The sequence below is a fragment of the Perca flavescens genome, chromosome 22 (genome assembly GCF_004354835.1).
Source record: "Perca flavescens isolate YP-PL-M2 chromosome 22, PFLA_1.0, whole genome shotgun sequence".
Lineage (NCBI taxonomy): Eukaryota > Metazoa > Chordata > Actinopteri > Perciformes > Percidae > Perca > Perca flavescens.
Window position 1 is genome coordinate 24,322,855 of NC_041352.1, and position 20,328 is coordinate 24,343,182.

General features: G+C 39.2%; 1 protein-coding gene across 1 annotated transcript; it reads right to left on the bottom strand.

The window, feature by feature from the left end:
• Nucleotides 1-714: 714 nt before the first annotated feature.
• cip2a (cellular inhibitor of PP2A) lies at nucleotides 715-19,838 on the bottom strand. Its single transcript, XM_028569449.1, has 22 exons — nucleotides 19,565-19,838; nucleotides 19,213-19,315; nucleotides 18,851-18,998; nucleotides 17,335-17,447; nucleotides 15,838-15,932; nucleotides 15,662-15,758; nucleotides 14,646-14,768; nucleotides 14,072-14,217; nucleotides 13,886-13,961; nucleotides 13,380-13,619; nucleotides 13,025-13,187; nucleotides 12,139-12,286; nucleotides 10,683-10,782; nucleotides 10,445-10,563; nucleotides 9,101-9,269; nucleotides 8,295-8,369; nucleotides 6,772-6,882; nucleotides 5,935-6,131; nucleotides 4,992-5,105; nucleotides 4,778-4,860; nucleotides 2,464-2,603; nucleotides 715-1,122 (listed from the first exon to the last, which is right to left on the bottom strand). The coding sequence occupies exons 2-22, from the start codon at nucleotides 19,312-19,314 to the stop codon at nucleotides 976-978; spliced, it is 2,706 nt and encodes a 901-aa protein (XP_028425250.1). The 5' UTR covers nucleotide 19,315; nucleotides 19,565-19,838; the 3' UTR covers nucleotides 715-975.
• Nucleotides 19,839-20,328: the final 490 nt, after the last annotated feature.

Below are 20,328 nucleotides of genomic sequence, written 5' to 3' on the forward strand. Positions count from 1 at the left end.
CCGTAATCTGCGCAGCCGAGAGTGCATGCATACCTGTTTTCGTTAAAAGCAAAGTAACATGAGGAAAAACGTATTTTTTTAAATGGAGGGAGACTTAAAGAATTTCATTAAAAAGAAGTAAAAAGCATGCATTGTGTCATTCACCTGTGAAGGGAAATCTGTGGAATCCATGGAGCATGATGACAAGATTACCTATATTCAGGTTTATATTATATTTCAGTTTTTGGAAATTATGGGACTTTACTTTAGGGTCAAACTGTGTAACCTGATGCACCTGCCTCACCTAGAAATGTCCATATTTCCTGTTCAACAGTGGGTTTTTTTTACTAAATGGGTAAACAAACCTACTGCCCCATCTAATCCACTGAATGTAAAACAAATCTAACACCACGTATTACTGATTATGTTACTTTATACTAAATAAACGCTTTAAAACTCCTGGATATTTCAGGACCATTGAAAGGCCGATCGATCGCATGCTTTACAGTTAAGAAAGCGATTTGAAAACAGTTTAGGAGTTTTGTAGTTTTAAACCAAAGCAGATCCGTGTAATGTATTTGAGATCAAAGCTTGACGTTTAATTTAAGTCATTAAAAAAAAAAGAATATATATTATTATTTCAACTGTAAAAAATGAAGCTAAAACATCATATGAGATTAAAACGGATGTATTTTAAAGAATGACTGGCTCCAGTTTGCATGTAACCTACACAAATTTAATTTAATATTAAATTAAATCAGCTCAGACTCACTATCAAACACACATACATTTTATCTGGACTTAGGAATCCAGTACGAATACAGATCCATCATTTATTTACCAAACAATAAAAACACAAAGATTACAATATGACTTTAAAATTCAAGTTTAGACAATAAGTTTAAAAAAAAAAAATCATATCATCGTCCATAAATCGTCCATTTTTTAAAAATCTATGATTTCCGTTGGTCACTCATCTGCATCGCTGTGCGTTCCTCAGAGCGACAGGTTGACGTCACTCTTCAGCTTGCCGCTGCTGAGGCTGTGGATCATGGCGATCATCGAGGAGTGCTTGTTCAGTTCGTCCTCCTTCTGCTTCAGCTTCGTCTCCAGCTGACTCTTCTGCAGCTCCAGGGATGACGCCTGGGAAACAGGAAACAGAGGAGCTTTAAATCTCTACAGCTTTGTGTCAAGATAGGATTCATCAGAGTAGTTTTACCTGACATGGTGAACATCTGACATCACATATTTCATATCATAACAAACCTTGTGTCCTTTAAAGGTGCACTGCCACACGTATTTCATTACTTTGTGGTAATGTCTGAAGTTCTATCATGGGCTCTAACATTTTTTGTGGAAAAAAATGCCTTGGTTACCTTGTTTCAAGCCATTCTAGCATGGTATAGAAAGCCTGCAGGAAGACTCGATTTCTGCCAGTTCTCATTAATATTAAACAAGCTAAGCTGTTTGAATCTGATTGGCTAACAGCTAATTTTAAAGTTTTTGTAACTTAATTTACATTTTACATTACTGGAGGTTTTTCTGTCTTATTGTTTTCTTTCTTTAGACATATTCTATTTACATATTTTAACTGTTTTTGTTTTTTTACTTAACACTCTTTGTTTTGTTTTAGTAATCAGTGAGTTACATGAGTCAGTTTTGATGTATACAAATTTAATTTGTCTTGCGTCAAATGCAAACTAAACATTCGCTAATTTAAACCAACTATGTTTGATGAAATGTATTCAAACTGCAGTGTTTATTCAGTGTTTGATGGGAACAAATAACAGATTCATAAAGCCTGAAAATATGAGCTACAAACCTTGTTTAAAGGTCCTATGACATGTGTTCTTTGGATGCTTTTATATAGGCCTTAGTGGTCCCCTAATACTGTATCTGAAGTCTCTTTTATATAGGCCTTAGTGGTCCCCTAATACTGTATCTGAAGTCTCTTTTATATAGACCTTAGTGGTCCCCTAATACTGTATCTGAAGTCTCTTTTATATAGGCCTTAGTGGTCCCCTAATACTGTATCTGAAGTCTCTTTTATATAGACCTTAGTGGTCCCCTAATACTGTATCTGAAGTCTCTTTTATATAGACCTTAGTGGTCCCCTAATACTGTATCTGAAGTCTCTTTTATATAGACCTTAGTGGTCCCCTAATACTGTATCTGAAGTCTCTTTTATATAGACCTTAGTGGTCCCCTAATACTGTATCTGAAGTCTCTTTTATATAGGCCTTAGTGGTCCTCATAAAGGTAATTTCTATCTAAAGGTCATTTCTATATAAAGCTCATAAAGTGAAATTGTCATGCCATGGGAACTTTAAGAGTTTGTTAGGGACAAGAACAGAATCTAAACCAAATACAGGAAAACCATGTAACACACTAATAAATGGACACAGATGTCAGTTAAAGTTATGAACTGTAGGTGGGACCAGAACTTCTTATGCACCATTTGTTTTCAAATGTAGTCTTCATCACCTTGATGCTGGCATCCTTCCTGGCCTGCTCCGTCTTGTTCAGCTCCTTCCTTAAAACATCTACCGTCTCCTCCAGTTCTCTCCTCTCCTGATCCTTCTCCTTCACCTTCTCCTCCTCGGCACACAGCTCCCCGCGGAGACCTGACAGGAACGATTTAGCGAAGCAAGATAAAGATAAGTTAAAGGCCGGGATTTGAGGTCCCAGGATTTCTTCCCTAAATCTCCACCTGTTTCCTGGGAAAATACCTGCAGGAAAACAGTTATTTTTAGCATTCTGCAACAAAGACACATTCTCCCTAATACAACCTCAGTGTGACAACTATAGTTTGACCTTTTTTATTGAAATGGTTATTTTGGTAATATAACAGGATCAACAAAAACACAATTTTGTGTGGCTTTAATTAGTGAAAGAGCGCACACACGGACCTCTCCAAAATCGCACAAGCGTTCATATATGTTGACCTTTGTCTCTTTTATTTTTCTCTACATATTGCGTGTGTTAAAGATCGAATATCCATAAGTATTCTTAGGGTTAGATAAATTAATCTTTCCAATGGTGTTCACCAAATGTAATCCACAAGTGAATTCTATCATTTGTTTTTTTGATGTTGTATGTGCCATTGTTTCCTTCAAGTTGATCAAATAGCTGCAGCCATCACACAGCAACAAGAACGATGCGCCACCGATACAGCTCCAGGATCTAACGGTAATCAGCCTTCAGTGTTTTTCTAAGCACCAGATACTGTAGGCCACAGATTCCCAGTTTAACAGCGATAGAATTTGTAATACAGCAGCCGTCCTCCGGATGATTCCCGCAGAGCGGTCCGGACATTTTTTTATTTTCAGCAGAAAATCAGACAATCAGTGTTTTTTTTTTCCCCAACCATAAAGGACGTCTAGTGCCTTCTGAAACTGCTGTTCTAATACCAAAACTAAATACCCTTATGAATATGGAAGAAAAACATCTGAATGTTAGAATACTTATTATATATTTTATATATTTCCTGCAGCTCTGGGGTAAAAATCTAGGTACCTACGTAAGGACTACTAGCCAGTCAGAAGCAGAGTATGAGGGCGTGCCCTGACAGTACCTAGGTAAGGACTACTAGCCAGTCAGAAGCAGAGTATGAGGGCGTGCCCTCACAGTAGCTAGGTAAGGACTACTAGCCAGTCAGAAGCAGAGTATGAGGGCGTTCCCTGACAGTACCTAGGTAAGGACTACTAGCCAGTCAGAAGCAGAGTATAAACAGTGTTTTCTGTTGGAGATGGTGAGTCCCTTTGGGGTGGACTTTGGGCTTTTTCACTTTGTAAACCCATTACATGCATAAAAAAAATATATACACTACCGGTCAAAAGTTTGGGGTCACTTAGAAATTTCCATTCCAGACAGAATACCAGCAGAGATCAGTTGCATTGTTTTTTTTAATCAGGGCAGCAGTTTTCAGATTACATTATGTGCTTACATAATTGCAAAATGGTTCTCGACTGTTGTAGAAAGAAGTGTCTGAAGAAATGCTTGAAATTCATGCTTTTTGGTCTAAACGTCATACCCAAATTAAAAGTGGTACAGCTCCCATATACTTTGACACTTAGGGGTGTGCCTGATATCATTGGAAAGGAAACACTCAAGTTGTGTCAGGGTGATTCTAGGCCTTACTGACACAGAGTTACTTATATGAATTCTTTTCTACAAATATGTCTGTGCGTTTTTTATTTCTATTTGAAAAGTGCAAATAAAAAAGCCAAAAAACTACAAAATACAACACTTCTCAAATACACAAACAAACCCACATCAATCACCTTTCCAATGATATCAGGCACACCCCTGAGTGTCAAAGTATATGGGAGCTGTACCACTTTTAATTTGGGTATGACGTTTAGACCAAAAAGCATGAATTTCAAGTGTTCTTCAGCCACTTCTTTCTACAACAGTCGAGAACCCTTTTGCAATTATGTAAGCAAATAATGTAATCTGAAAACTGCTGCCCTGGTTAAAAAAAACAATACAACTGATCTCAGCAGGTATTGCGTCTGGAATGGAGTGGAATGGAAATTTCTAAGTGACCCCAAACTTTTGACCGGTAGTGTATATATCACTATAAAAGGAAATGGAAAAAGCATAATATGAGCACTTAAAATGACCAGAAAACATAACAATGTTAACTTTAAGAAAACATTGAATCAGTCATGCAATTTCAACGACAGCAGATAAAAATGAACCAACACACTAAATGAATCCCAGAAGCTCTACGTCATTAAAGACAGCTCTGCACACGCAGATTTCACAAGCTGACCGATGTTGATGTCCGACCAACCTGTGATGTCGCTGTTCTTCTGCTGTAGATCTGAACGGAGGGATCTGATCTCCTCCTCTCTCTCCTCCAACACCGACGCCATCCTGAGAAACACACAGACACAATTTAAAGAAGGTTCTGTTACCTGAACCTTTCATTGCAACTGATGACTGAAGTGTCAAAAGTTTATGCGAAAGAGAAAAGCAGAGATAAGATTCAGATGTGTGTGGATTACTTTTCGTGCTGCAGTTGTAGTGCTTCGTGGTTCTTCCTCACAGTGTCGTTCTGTTTGGTGAGCGAGATGTGAGCCGTCTGCAACTCCTTCATCAGCCGCTCGCTCTCATTGAACCTGCAGAGATCGACCTGTTACACACTGAAAAAATGACTGTACATCGACACACACGCACACGCACACACCTGAAGCCCCAGGGTGCCCCCTCTTAGTCTTTGGTCGACTGATCTGTGCTTTAGGTCTTAATAGACAGATTTCTTCATTCGATTAGTCATTTCTATGTCCTTTTTCATGCTGAAGAAACTTATGAGCACATCTGCGATAAAAAAAAAAGATTTAAAGTGATGATTTTACATGATTGTTTGTGGAGAAACTAATTTCTTACAGATCTGTCGATTAAATCAACTAATCGATTAGTCGACAAAACCATTTGAGTGTTCGTCAACTAAGAATTTCTTTACTCAAGGACAGCTCTACATTTCAGAGTTTGTATTCACCAAATTAAATTTAAGACTTTTTTTTAGACAAAAAAAGAAAAGAAAAAAAAACATAAAATGCAATTTCATACCTTTTTCAAGGTTGAATGCTCAAGAATGACCCAGTATGTACGATAATGCCTAAAATTATTTATTAAGAGAATTAATTTATTAATATCTATATCACACTTATTTTTTCACTACTTTTAGGTAACCGCTATTCCTAGTAATATAATTAATCAATTAACGTGACCTGGATCCAGATAAGTAGTAGTAGTAACTATAGATGGATTAACCAATTTCAAAGAAATCAATCGATTATCGATTCAATTTTAGACATTGTATAATACTTTCGGAGGCCTTTTTTGAAGGAGCTGAATTCCGTGGTCTTTTTTGTTTTTCTAGACCTGCAGAAACACAGAATGGATATGAATCTGCTGTGTGTTTCTTGCATCTATCCTGACTCTGACCTGTTGAGCAGGCTGTTGTAGGCTCCTTTCAGGGCCTGGTGTTCCTCGGAGTCCTGCTGCAGCCGGGCGTTGTGCTGCAGCAGCTCCTCCATGTCGGCCTTGGAGCGCTCCACCTCCAGCACCTGGCTGCTCAGCTCGCCCTGCAGATCCTCACGACGACGCTCCGCCTCCTTTAGCAGGCAGCCCAGCTTACAGGCCTGCAGGTAAAGAAACAGAGAGAGAATAATAAAATCATAGGCTGGGGATGGTGAGGCTGACTTGACTCTACCAGCCCTGTTTTTCATGTTATACAAAAACAAAATAGTAGTAATAAGATAATTCTGAGCATGTAATGGCTAAGCATGTATTCCAGCAACAGCCTAGGGTGAAATCAGAGGCCTTTACTGCATACCGAATTCTTCATTTTAATCTAAAAATAATTTAAATAAAATTGTGATACAACCTTAATACCGAAGCATTTTTGATTTTCTCAATTTATCTTTTTGTCTATAAAATGTTTGAAAATAATAACAAATATCAGTTTTCCAAAGTTTTTAAATGTTTTGTCAGTCAAAAACCCAAAAGACAGTTCCAATCATATACGTTTAAGAGGCTGGTAACAGTAAATAGTTCGCTTTTTTGCTTGATAAGTGTCTCAAATAATTAAAACTCCTAAAGTTTTTCTGTTACCAGCACCCAAGTGTTTAGCTAAAATAGTAGGAAAAGAATAACTTCAGCCATATCACTGGAGCCCTGAGTGTGTGTGTGTTTGTGTGTGTGTGTGTGTGTGTGTGTGTGTGTGTGTGTGTGTGTGTGTGTGTGTGTGTGTGTGTGTGTGTGTGTGTGTGTGTGTATTACCTCAGCCTCAGCTTGCGCTCGCTGGAAGCGGTACTGAGCGATGAGACGGTCGGCCTGAGAGAGAGCCAGAGCCTTCGCATCCAACAAGTCCTGCAGACGACTCTCCTTAGACTGACGGGGAGACCCAAAGACACATTATTGTTAATAGAAATCAGAGCTAAAAACTCATTGATCCACAACTGTAATAACTCTAAAATCAATCTCAATGTTTTGTGCACCGGTAGCAGTACAGTAGCTGCTTTAACAAATAACCCTCCAGGATGAGAGATAATGCTCTACTCTAAAAATACGGTTTGATGGTCAAATGGAAAAAGTTTAAAATTACTAGAAACTCAGAAACCCTCCTACAATCCAATGCCTCTACCCTGCAACTCTTCCCTTTGTTGACAATTATTGTTGTGTCAAAAAGGTGTTTTTTAGGCAGTTTTGTGCTGGTGTTGTATGGGATTAGGGCTGGGCGATATGGACCGAAAATCATATCCCGATATATCTTGGCTGAATATCGATATACGATATATATCCCGATATTTTTTCCGCAAAGTGAGAGCAAATGTTCAGTCAAAGTCAAAGCCAAATATGACAGGTCACATGTAGTTTCATAGAAACTGGCTATTTCAGTGAACAGTTGCAAAATCAAATGAATAAATAATAAAAAGGTTTCTTCACCTGGTTCAATGCTCAAATGTTCAAATAACAATAAAATGTAAACATAAATTCTGATTAACCCTTGTGTTGTCTTCCCGTCAACCTTTTCGACGCCTTTTTTTTCAGTTTGTTTTAGTTTTTTTCCAACGTTTTAAATTGTTAAATTTTTCTTCTACACATTTTCAGCGCTTATTTCTACATCCCATATTTTCTAATACAGGGCTGGGCGATATAGAGAAAACCAGATATCACGATATTCTTGACCAAATACCTCAATATCGATATTGCGGCGATATATTCTAGAGTTGACAGTTGGTGCTCTCGCAAAATATCTTCACACTTAGATTTTAGATAAATAATCATTAATAATAGAACAGCTAGAACAGTCTGGTAAGTTCAGAAAAGTACATCACTTCACTGTAATGCAGTCTTTAAAACCAGGAAAAGACACTTATGTCATATCACGATATTACGATATCCAAAATCTAAGACGATATCTAGTCTCATATCACGATATCGATATTAATATTGATATATCGCCCAGCCCTATATGGGATTAATTTATCTAATAACTTAAGTCGTTTTTTATTTATAAAATATTTTGTTGCCCCATGTTTGAACAAAAGACGATGGGGGGGAAAAAAAGAAAGAACAAAAGAATACACTTACATTATTAGAAACACTAAATGTAATGCAATCAAATACAACATGAGCCTCAAATGTTACCACAGACCTAAGCTCAAACAAACTGTTAAGATAAACAAAGACAGGATTTATTAGGGGGGTTAAGATACAAAGCATTTGCAATACAAAAATAACAAAACTCTAGTAGTATTTGTCACAGTAGTTCTCCTCTGACTTCTTATTAACGTTCTTACCGCAAATGCAGAGAGCTTCTGTTCATAAACATCGATGATCTCCGACACATGCGAGTCCTTCACTTGTTCCTGCAGCTATAAATAACAAAAGGACATCAGTGAAACATGCTTTTCACACTGGAAGCAATAACTTAATTTTAATAGTTTCACCATGTTGTTTGGCATAATGAAAATGTAGAATGTTTCTTCCAACTGTATTTGTGCCTTAAAGCACGACTATATATGAAACTCTTGTATTAAAGTAAATGCATAAATACATACAATACCGGTCGAAAGTTTGGGGTCACTTAGAAATTTCCATTACAGACAGAATACCAGCTGAGATCAGTTGCATTGTTTTTTAATCAGGGCAGCAGTTTTCAGATTACATTATGTGCTTACATAATTGCCAAAGGGTTCTTGACTGTTGTAGGAAGAAGTGGCTGATCTTTAATGCAATATCTACATTGCCCATTATCAGCAACCATTCATCCAATGTCCCAAAGGCACATTCTGTTTACTAATCTGATATCATTTTGTAATACATAATGTAATCTGACGACTGCCGCCCTGGTTTAAAAAAAACAATGCAACTCATGCATCTCAGCTGGTATTCTGTCTATAATGGAGTGGAAATTTCTAAGTGACCCCAAACTTTTGACCGGTAGTGTATAATATACACATTTATTTTAAACATTGTTTGCATTTAAATTATGCTTTTATCAAAATGGGTTACGGACGTCGAATAACTTAAAAAAATATATAGCATCAATATCAACAATACAACTCAACAGTATTTTCCCCCAACACACACGTACACACTTTACCTCTAAGCCGTTCTGTATCTTGTCAACCAGACTGTGGACGCTCCTGCTGGAACCACTGGAACAGTCCAGTATGCTGAAAGGCGGGACTTCCTGCACTGCAACGCGTTTAACAGACAGCTCAGCCTCCCTCTGGCGATAGGCGTTGTTGGCAGCCATACTTTCTCCCAGACTTGAGAAAGATAGTTTGATAAATGGAAAGCGGGAAACTGAAACTACTTTGTTTCACAAGGAATATTTTAATGACCCATTTTACCACAAGTATGAAATTAACAGTTTTGTATTAATTGTTATTTAACTTTCAAAATGCTAATGTCTATTATTGGCCAAGTTACTGACATAACGTGCACTATATCATCTGTCACAAGTTGATATGTTGAGAAAATAAGACAATGCTGCTTTTTTTGGCTACTTGTTACTCATCAAAGGTTATGTCTTAATAGGAACTTGAGCTGTGAACAGTTCGAAAAGGTATTTTTTCCTTCCGATTGTTTCATTTAAAGTATTTTTAGAGACATGAAGGGGATAAAGTATTCAGTAAAGTTAAATAATTTGAGAAAAGAAAAAATGTATGTATGTAATTTGATTTCTTTGCTTTGAGGCCCCTCTGACCTAAAGTTCTTAGAGGGTAACCAACACACACAGCACCCTCATACCGGTTTTCCACCAGGCGCGTCTGCGCTGCGTTCCGGAGGCGCCGTGGGCCCCACGAGCAATAGCAGCCATTCAAGTCAAGGCTTGATATTCCACCAGCTGCACCACAGCGCGTCCCAGAAGCGTGTGCGTGACGCGGCTATCCGCTCCGCTAAAGATAAGTGTCAGGTCCATTTTCATGCAAGCCGCGGGGCGTTCTGACAGCCGGGCAGGCAGTGAAACAGCGAGAGCATCAAGTCAGTCTACCAAAACACCCCCCCCTCCCCCCCCCCTCCCAATATCGTATATTACATCTCCTCTACAACACCACGGACAACAAGAGGTACATCTTGGAGGTGGAAAAACATAATAAGACATCATAAATCTTTTTTTATCGGGACAATGCCAGAACAGAGAAGACATGGAGTTTAACTGCAGGAGTGCTTGGAGTAAAAGGTAGAAAATAGCTTAATAAACACGGGATTGTTCTGTTAAGTACTCGTAGAGGAAAAATATCTGCGAGTCGGCAGATAAGACGCTGCGCTTCTGAGACGGAGGACGTAACAAAACCGGAACACAGCACAGATGCGCCTGGTGGAAAATGGCTGTGAGTCATGTTGTGATAGTGCCAACAGATGCATTTGTTTTTGGAGATTGACTGGCGATTAGTGAGCTGTTTTTATATAAACGTGTTGTTTCCAGCGTGTGACTCACACCAGAGAGGGAAAGTCTGGGAGAGGTGTGGCTTCAAACAACAGAGAGAGTCCCGTCTGCACACGCTCTCTGTGTTGGGACGTCAGGGCAAGCGAGAGGGGGGTCACTATCCTCTGGTCCTGGGAGATCAAATAAAGACGGAGAGAGGATGAGCGGTCACGGAGAAAACAACGGAACAGGACAGAAAAGGAAAAAGATGAAGCACGGTGGGTGGAAGAGGTGATGAGAGTGTGTGTACCTGTAACATCCTGTAGAAGCTGGTCTCCATGTCCTTCACCTGTTGTCTCAGTTTGCTCATCAAGTCCAGAGTCGTCAGCAGAGCTTCTGCACACACCTGACTGAAACACACAACTTGAACTTGTTTGTACTAACGCTGCAATGGTGGTAGAAGTATTGAGATATTTTACCTAAGTAAAAATAGCAATACCAAAGGATATAAATACTACATTACAAGTAAAAGTCATGCATTCAAAGTATGTTTAAGTTGAAGTATTTTCAGCAAAATTAACTTAATCTAACACAAAGCCCATTTGCCTCCATAATGAGTATTTTAGTATAAGTACTTTATTATACTATTTGATTATTATTACTGGTAAAATAACACATGCCACCTTTCTCCTCTGAGAACTGTACAATTAACTTTCTACAGTATACCCTTATTAATGACTACTGCAACTCATGGCGATTTTCATTATAGATTAATGCGTTAGTAAATCGATAAAAGAAATGTCAGTGTTTCCCAAAGCCCGAGAGGACGTCCTCATGTCTTGTTATGTCCACAACTCAAAGATATTCAGTTTATTGTCACAGAAGAAGAAACTAGAAATTATTCAAATTTAAGAATCTGGAAAAATATTTTTTTCATTTTTATAGTTCCTCTGTTCAGCATTAGGGAATGAATAGTAGGGTTGGGTACCTTTCGCATCTGAACCAATACCAGTACCGATACCTGAAATTCGGTTCCCGGTACCCAACGGTACTTGTTTTTGGTACTTTCCCTCTTTAATTATAAAAAATCATTTCAGTTGTAAAAATAATTCCAAACCTATTTACTTAGAACATTATGTTATTCATTAAGAATATTAGAAAGAAATTAAACAAAAATAAAACCCCTCCCTCTCTCCTCCCAAACCCGTCCCTACAACCTATTAAATTGAAGAATTATTAATTTCTTACTCACTGTAACTTTTATTTGCATATTATTATATATTACAGACATTTTCATCATGAAAGGTGCTGTAGAAATAATGTTGCCTTGCCTTACAACATCAGCTTGTTAGTCAGTCCCCTGGGCATAGAAACCACCGTTGTGCCCGCTTGTCTCACAGGAAGTGCAACGTCAAGAACAACAACGCGACTGCTTTCGGCTCGCCATTAATATCTTATCACACGTTATGGTGTCTGCACGAAGTTCTGGAAAAATGACCACACTTGCAACCACTTTAGTGGCATTGCTGTGACTCACTGTGACTTAACAAAACTGCAGAGTCGTCCGCACCTCTGCGTGTGTGTGTGTGTGTGTGTGTGACTTCTGCTCTCTGTCAATATGCACAGAGTACCGAAATTTGGCACGTTTGATTTTATGTGAACTAATACTCGGTAATACCGACGTGATTCGGTCGGTACCGGTAAAAGTACAAAGGTTCGGTACCCAACCCTAATGAATAGTAGCTTTAATAACAGCTCTCACTCACCTGAGATCGTTGTCAGAGCCAGGGGGATGGCAGATGAGGGGGCTGTTGCTATGACAACAGGTGAGGAGAGATTCAACCTGCGAGAGGCAGAGCTGAGCGCTCATCTGACGAGACACCAAACATCTGGTGGAGTCCTCAGCACACAGGAGTGGAAGAGTTAAGGCTTCAATAGTGTGTATCAACGGAAATACATTTTCAGGATAAATGTCAACATTATCAGGCTTTGCCCCTCACGTTCTGCTCCGTTTGTCGGCATTTTCAAAATCCCTTTGCTACGGGAAACAACAGCAACCTATGAGCCAGCGAGCTACACGCTAAAAACGTTTTGAAGAAAACTTGGATCGTGCAACAAGACAGGCCTGCTTGGTTCTTTCAGAGAACGATTGTAAAGATTGACAAAGAATGTGTTTACGGCATTTCCTGTCTAACTGGGACGTTTTGGGACCGATTGGTGGGATTGCTGTGGACTAAGTACACACAGTGATATACTGGTAAGAGCCGATGATGTTTAACCATGTATGCAGCTAATTTAAATAGCTCATGTTACTGTATTGTGCAAACAGTTAACTTCATATAATATTTTAACGTTTTCTTTTGCGGGGTGCAAATGTTCCACCAAAAACTAGTTCCTTCAGACTATTTTTCAGAGCCACCGTCGCTGCGTCTGGAGCTTAGCGCCGCTCAAGAAGATGGGATTGGTTTAAAGACATGCAAACAACCAAGAGTTTTTTTTTTTTTCTCCTATCCCAGAATGTATCTGTGGTGTATATGCCAGACCTTACTCCACAGTGCTGTGGAGATAGAGCTGGCAATGCGAGACTAAGGCTTCAAAAACACACACAGATAACACACAGGTAGCTGACCGGTTCAATCAGGTTAAGGATATTGAGCAGCAGGCTGCTGACGTGTGTGATGCGGTGGCAGTGTTTTCTTATGTGAGCGTCTCCCTGTGGAGGATTGAGGCCCCTCAGCAGCCCTAACAGGACGGGAATCAACATTTCTATGAAGCTCAGCACACATTCAGACACACTCTCTGCTCCCAACGCCTCCTAGGGAGGAGAAGAGGAAAAGATTTAGGTAAACAAGGACTCCACTTTTACTTATACCAGAGGTGAATGCAAGTTTAGAGGCTAACTGTAGTGGCAGCAGTGAAAGAGGCAAATAAAGACAATGGCATCAAATGTCTGGATATAACTCAAATTTTTGATCAGATATTTAATGATTAAATTCGTTGTGTGTACCTCCAGCAGCTCATTCAGCAGCTGCAGGGCCTGGAGCGAGCAGGATTCGGCGCCGTCCACAGGCGAGCTCAGCCACTGCACCAGGGCGAGCCCGGACTCGGTTTTGCGTTCGCCGTCCAGTCCGGCCCCCTGCCTGCGGCTTGCTGCTCTGAGTTTGGGTGCCGCTGGTCTGAAAACCACCTCGCACAGCAGCGAACGCAGCCCTGAGACGCTGCACATGGCCAGGAGAAGCTCCAACACCTGCAAACAACACACACATCAAGATTAAATTAAAGAGACCAAAAATGCTAAATTGATAAATCAAGAAAATATTTGGACACAAAAAGGTCAGTGGTTACAACTGAGCCTCACATTAAAACGCATGATTTGACAACAAAAAACATTTAACCCTCAAACACAACTGACACATTTTAGACACCTGGGATGGTTTAGTGTATATTTCTGGGAGACATACACAAAGATATACAGTATAGAATAATATGTAACATGTTAAATGGCGTGTGCACCTTTCCTGCAGAGTCGGGGTCTTTTGATTGCAGAAGGCCTAAAACTTGAGACACGCATGCTGAGAAGTGCTGATACCTGGAAATGGAAAGTGGTTTTAATACACAGTCACAGAAGGCTCTGAGGCAAACACTGAGGTCAAACGCCATATGTGTAAGAAACGTGTGTGAATACGTCTGCGGGTGTACTTTGTGAGGTGATCTGCTATTTTAGGGTTCTTCAACAAGTCAACCAAAAGGTCAACGGAGTATTTTCTTGTCTGAGTGCCGTTGCCATTCACAATGATGTTGAACACAAGCTGGAAAGTCTGGTGGATGTTCTTAGCATCAAAGAGCTGCAGGAAACATGTGAACACAAAAGGAGAAGATGAATGTATGAGTGTGACTGGTATTAAGCAACTTATAAGAGTAATTTCTTTTATTTGTGCAGTAGAAAGATAAAAATAAACTAAAGTGAAAAGGAGAACAAACAGAAAAGAGGAACAAATTGTTGCTGCACTGCTGAGATAAAAAACTCATTTCTTAAAAACCAAACACTAGCATATAATATAAATAGTTGTTCTCAGAAGTGAGTCATATATAATATTTGACTAATGTTTTCTACAGGGTTGCATAGATACCGTAGATCCCAACATGCATGTTTGACAGGACTACACTGGTTAATTGACAAAGGAAATTCAGGTGCAATGTTTCAAAATATATGTATATAAACTGCAAAACTGAATGTGTGAGCAGATCGCAGCAGCGAGTGTTTCCCACCCACCTTCTCTCCAACCTTCTCATTCAGAGTGAGGCTGGCCAGGATGGACAACGTGAAGATCACCACAGTCAGACTGTTGTGAGCCAGGAAGTTAATCAGAGTACGGTAGAATCGCTTCACGTTGTCCTGCAAAACACACAAACACATAGAAATAACACACAAGATACAGGTGGATCTCTCTCTCTCTCTCTCTCTCTCTCTCTCTCTCTCTCTCTCTCTCTCTCTCTCTCTCTCTCTCTCTCTCTCTCTCTCTCTCTCTCTCTCTCTCTCTCTCTCTCTCTCTCTCTCTCTCTCTCTCTCTCTCTCTCTCTCTCTCTCGATTCCAGATCGGCCCATCTGAGCTTTCATTTTCTCAAAGGCAGAGCAGGATACCCAGGGCTCGGTTTACACCTATCACTATTTCTAGCTGCTGGGGGACCATAGGCCGGCTGGGGGGACTCATATTAATGTTAAAAAACCTCAAAGTGAAATTTTCATGCCAAGGACCTTTAATATCCTTTTTAGTTACAATTATTTTTATATTATAATATAATATACACACACATACATACAAAAATAGATGGAAATAACAGACAAAAACACAACAGAAAATGTCCCTATTTCCTATGACGTGTAGTGAAATCAAAACTCCACCCACCTTCTATTTCTTTTCCAACCATTTTTTTTGTGCTTGTTTTTTCGCTACATCTATGTCATATTTGTAAGTAAATTTTTGCAAAATCGTGTGGAAAATCAATATGAAAAACATTGAGAGACAATAAGAAACAAAGAAAGAAAGCTTTTGTTCATGGATTAGTCAATCACAGTTTACCAGAGTCCAACGTGCCTCCTTCAAATGTCTTTTTTTTGTCGGATCAACAGCCAAAACAATCCAGAAATAGTTACTATCACAAAAGAGATCAAGTAACTGTTTCAGCTCTAGGTATATTCATTCTGTGACACTGTTAAAATAAAGGCTATGAAAACATTTTTTTTCAGACAGACATCTTGTGTGAGTTACTGTATTCAGTAAGACTCACCAGAGACTTGATGTGGCTCTGCACTGAGTGGTTGTCTCGACACAAGTTGGCCATAAGGCCGAGGCACGGCATGATGATGTCCTCATTTTGAGACTGGCTGTGAGATACAAAGTAAAAATGTGAAAAAAATACAACCTTCAGCTTCATTAAATCATACTGGGAGATGTGGTTCTTACATATTGGTCATGAGAAAAGCAATGAGCTCATGGATGTAGTTTGTAGACTGGAAGACGCGAGTGTTGTAGGTCAGTTTCTGCAGCACCTGCAAACACTGAACGATACACACGAGACAACATCACAACAAATAATCTATTAGTGAATTTACCATTCATAGGTCGAGGTTTTTCCTGGCTCAAAACAGCTCACCATGACCAACTGTAACTTGATATATTCTCTTTGAGAAAAATAGGGATTTTATTTCAACAAGTGCCAGGTAACATCCGCCTTATTTAAATATATATATAAAATAAATAATAAAGTAGGGCTGTGCAATTAAAGTGATGGTTCGGAGTAATTTCACCCTAGGGTCCTTTGCACCATGACCTCGAGCCAAACACTCCCCCAGAAGCTTTTTTCACCTGGGTCGAACATTGGGAGAGTTAGCGTAGAGTAGCGTTATCAGCTGAATAGCTTAGCGCAGGGGCTAATGGATCCGAAGTGTCTCTTAACATTACCCCACTAATAATGCCTGAAATGATACCAAACGTCTACAGTAGTACAGATAGGTTATGCACTCATAAAACGATGGATTGTAAAGTTTGCTTTAAAAAATAAGTTAAATTAATAAATATTTTTGTTGCATCTCTTTTCGGTGTTGTAATTCGTAGACGGCCCTAAGCACTCGTCTTACAGCAGCAACAACAACAACAGCAGAGAGCAGAAGCCAGCAGGCAAGTGTTATTTACATAAACTTCTGGTGTACTTACAAACTTTCCAATCCATCATTTTATGAGTGCATAACCTATTTGTACTACTGTAGACGTTTGGTATCATTTCGGGCATTATTAGTGGGGTAATGTTAAGAGACACTTCGGATCCATTAGCCCCTGCGCTAAGCTATTCAGCTGATAACGCCAACTCTCCCAATGTTCAACCCAGGTGAAAAAAGCTTCTGGGGGGGTGTTTGGCTCGAGGTCATGGTGCAAAGGACCCTAGGGTGAAATTACTCCGAACCATCACTTTAATAGAATTTTGATTTCTGCTCCTAATGATTGCAAAAACAATGTAATCAAGAAAAACGATTGTTTTGCCCATTACATTTTGCAAGTAAACTCCTATATGTCTTGTGTTCTGAAGGGAAATTTGAAAAGTTCAACGGGAAAAGTATTATGGGAAACTTCCCAGTTCAAGGTGTTTTCACTGTTGATCTGTTTAACCGTTTTCTTAAGTTCAATAAACGCATTATATTTCCAAAAATAATCATGTTAAATAATTGTGATTTTTGACCAAAATGAATGTGATTATGATTTGTTCCGTAATCGAGCAGCAGCCCTACAATAAAGAAGCTTTGTTAACAACAAGGTAGTAAAACAATACATATTACACAATATATTTTCATCTGTAACTCAAATGTTGCCCTTTTTTTTTTTTAACAGTATTTAAAACGCATGCTGAAATACGCAGTACACAGAAGGGAACGCAGTAACGCGCAGACCCACAGGTGATGGACTTACCTGCAGTACCAGGGGCTCCCCTGCTGTGGCGCTGTGGCAGTGGATGACAGACGCCAGGGTGCTGGTGAGGTTGTAGCTGCTGTTTAGAATCTCCCGACTGTCATCATCACAGGCTGAAGGAGAGAGCACACAGGTGGGGAGAAAGACAAAGATTTGGTTTCAGAAAGAGCTAGCAGTTCAGTTTTCTGCTTTAGGAATCACACCTTCACTGGCCTGTTATTAAATTAAAGAAGCATAGCAGTGATCTTTCTAGAGAGCCATTATACTAGGAGAATAAGAAAACGTGTTAACATACTTCAAGGTAAAACCCACAACTCTAATTTGTATGATTTAGTGACACTGCATACATTTGTATTTCATCAATTCTATTCTCATGTAGTATTATTTTAGTCCTCATGAACTGCTGATGTTAAAAACATCATAGACATACCTGTTGTGAATCTGTTCCATTCGATTCTGTAAAAACTCTGAACAAAGCCTCTATCATCTGTTTTAATTTGTATCATAAATTGTTACACCGTTTTCTATTCTGAAGATCTATCTGTGTGAACCAACCTTGAATCAATCCTCTTTCCTCTAGAGTCTCTTTCTTATCTATCTACTCTCGCCATCTAAGTGAATGAAGTGACTGTTCTGATAGCCTCGTGTGTCACATTAAACCTTTAGAGTATTGTGAACTGAACCCTGCTACGTGTCGCTTTGTTCTCCGAGTGCTCATAACTGCTTTCAGAATTGACTCACAGATTTCAAGCCAGTAGATCAGGGGTCTTCAAAGTTTTTTAAGCAAAGGACCCCTTAACTGAAAAAGAGATTGAACAGGGACCCCCTACTACGTATACTGTATAAAATGAAGTTACATATTAAACTGGGCCTACAGTAACATTTTTTGCATAGAATATTAAGATGTTAAAATAGCCTAATAATTGTTGCCATGATTTTATAAATCATCTTTTAATGTTAAATATACACATGACACATTTTGAATCCTTAGGAATAACTGTATCTGTGGATCTTAGTGGCTACCTTATCCATAGGCCAGTTAACCTATTATCATTGGGGATTTCTATTTGCTAATAATATGTTTGATTCATTTTAGGACTTTTACATTTTTGAAAAAAACTTAACAAATTGGAGACCCCCTGCATTGACTCTGAGGACCCACTAGGGGTCCCAGACCCCCTGTTGAAGATCTCTGCAGTAGATGATAGGATACGAACCACAAAACAATCATGATCAGATTGTTCCATAACAATACCGTCAAAGCAAAGTGAAGATACAATGCTTTTGATGGACCAGCTGATTTGATGGTTTTACTAGCAGCAGTGAGATGTGTGTGAGAGATTGTATCGTTGTGCATCTGAAACTTATATTCTGTGTCCGGAACATTTCCCAAAAGCTTACTAAGTCACATGCTATCAAATTGCCAAGACATAAAGTTGCCCCTGGCTCTGAGAGAGAGAGAGAGAGAAGCTGGTTATGTGCACGAATTGTGTTGTGTGAAACATGTAGCATGTACCCAGTTTTGCCAGCAGGGAGATGATGGAGCTCGTCAGGGTCTGGCTGGTGTTTGGGTTTCCAGCCAGCTCCACCAGCCCACCCACACACTCCCGGGGCAGAACCTGGCCTGAGGACAGCAGCTGGTCACATTTAAGGCCCGAGACCTCCTGCAAACACACACAACAAGAACCACTACATTGTAGGTACATTTATCCAAAAAAGGTGCAAATTACTTTACACAGGGATAACGTGCAAACATTCAACAAACATTCAGAAAAGCTACAACATCCAGCTTCATCTCACCACCACTACCTGTGCCATTGGTATGGTTGTAGTGCTGTAATGTACGTTAACGTAATGTCTGTCATGAAGGGACCTTACCTCCACTTGTTTCTGTAGCTGCGCTGCGTTTTGCGCTGTCCTGCCGTCTCTGTACTGCTGGACAGCCAGCAACAGAGACTTCAAAGACGTAGCCATGTCCATCCTGTGGAGCAAAACTATTCTGGTGAGACAACACATTAGCTCGAAAAATCTGTTCTTTCAAACTGACGTTTTCGCCGTCCATCTTGAAACTTTAAGATGCTAACGCTAGCTAACAACAAGCCTACCATACAGTTTCATAACAACAGCAACTTAATTAATTTAAAAGTGGTTAACATTTTTTGACCAGTGCTTATATATTTCAAACGATGACATTAAATATGGGTGTGCTTGTTTGCGTGTGGCAGACTACCTGTGGAGCGTTTTCTTCCCCAAGAAACATCAACAAAACACAGCTAGCTTCCTCCTCCCGCTTGGAGCTTTGAACTGGACCGGACCATGTGCGAGAAAGGGGGGGATAGCCAGGTTAAATCTACATCGATAAAGCTTATATATTGATTCGTGAATAATATAAACCAATACATTATATCCCCAAATTGATGCTTTTAAATGAAACAACATTAATACACGTCTGATGTAAGTCTTTTTCTTATACATTAAGCGAACTAAAAATGCATTACTCCCTTTCGAATGTCTTGGGCGAGGTCACGCGAGAGTCACGTAACGTAAGGGGGCGGAGCAGGAACCAGCCGTTGCAGATACAATAAAATTAAGTAAAATTCAAATTAAAATATTAAATACAATATAAAAAAATATATAAATTAAAAAAAAAAAAACTTTTAGGAAAATATAATAATATAAAAGGTTTGATTTATATATTCCGGTAACATGATTAAATCAAGTAAGATCAGTCCGAATTTGCTGAATTTGCTGATATGTCTGATTTGCAAAGTAAAAAAAGAAAAAAGTCTGATTTGCAAAGTCCAATACAAGAGCCCGGTATTTAAAAGTTTTATAGACTATTCAGTTTTATTTCTGATGTTTTATTTTGTCCATTCTATTTCCAAACATGAAGCAAGCTAAATATTAGATGCAGTCCAACAGAACAACACCAGAAGTTATGGTCTTCAAATGTTAATCAGTCAGTTTGACTCAAAAATGTAACATTATACATTT

Bases quoted from the DNA above. Each gene is read 5' to 3' on its own strand.
- cip2a (XM_028569449.1), bottom strand. From the start codon at position 19,314: ATGGACATGGCTACGTCTTTGAAGTCTCTGTTGCTGGCTGTCCAGCAG. The intron at 4,861-4,991 runs GTAATCCACACA...TGTGTTTCTCAG, and splicing joins CTACAACTGCAGCACGAAAA to GATGGCGTCGGTGTTGGAGG. The intron at 1,123-2,463 runs GTGATGAAGACT...CCTGTTTCCCAG, and splicing joins GGAAGGATGCCAGCATCAAG to GCGTCATCCCTGGAGCTGCA.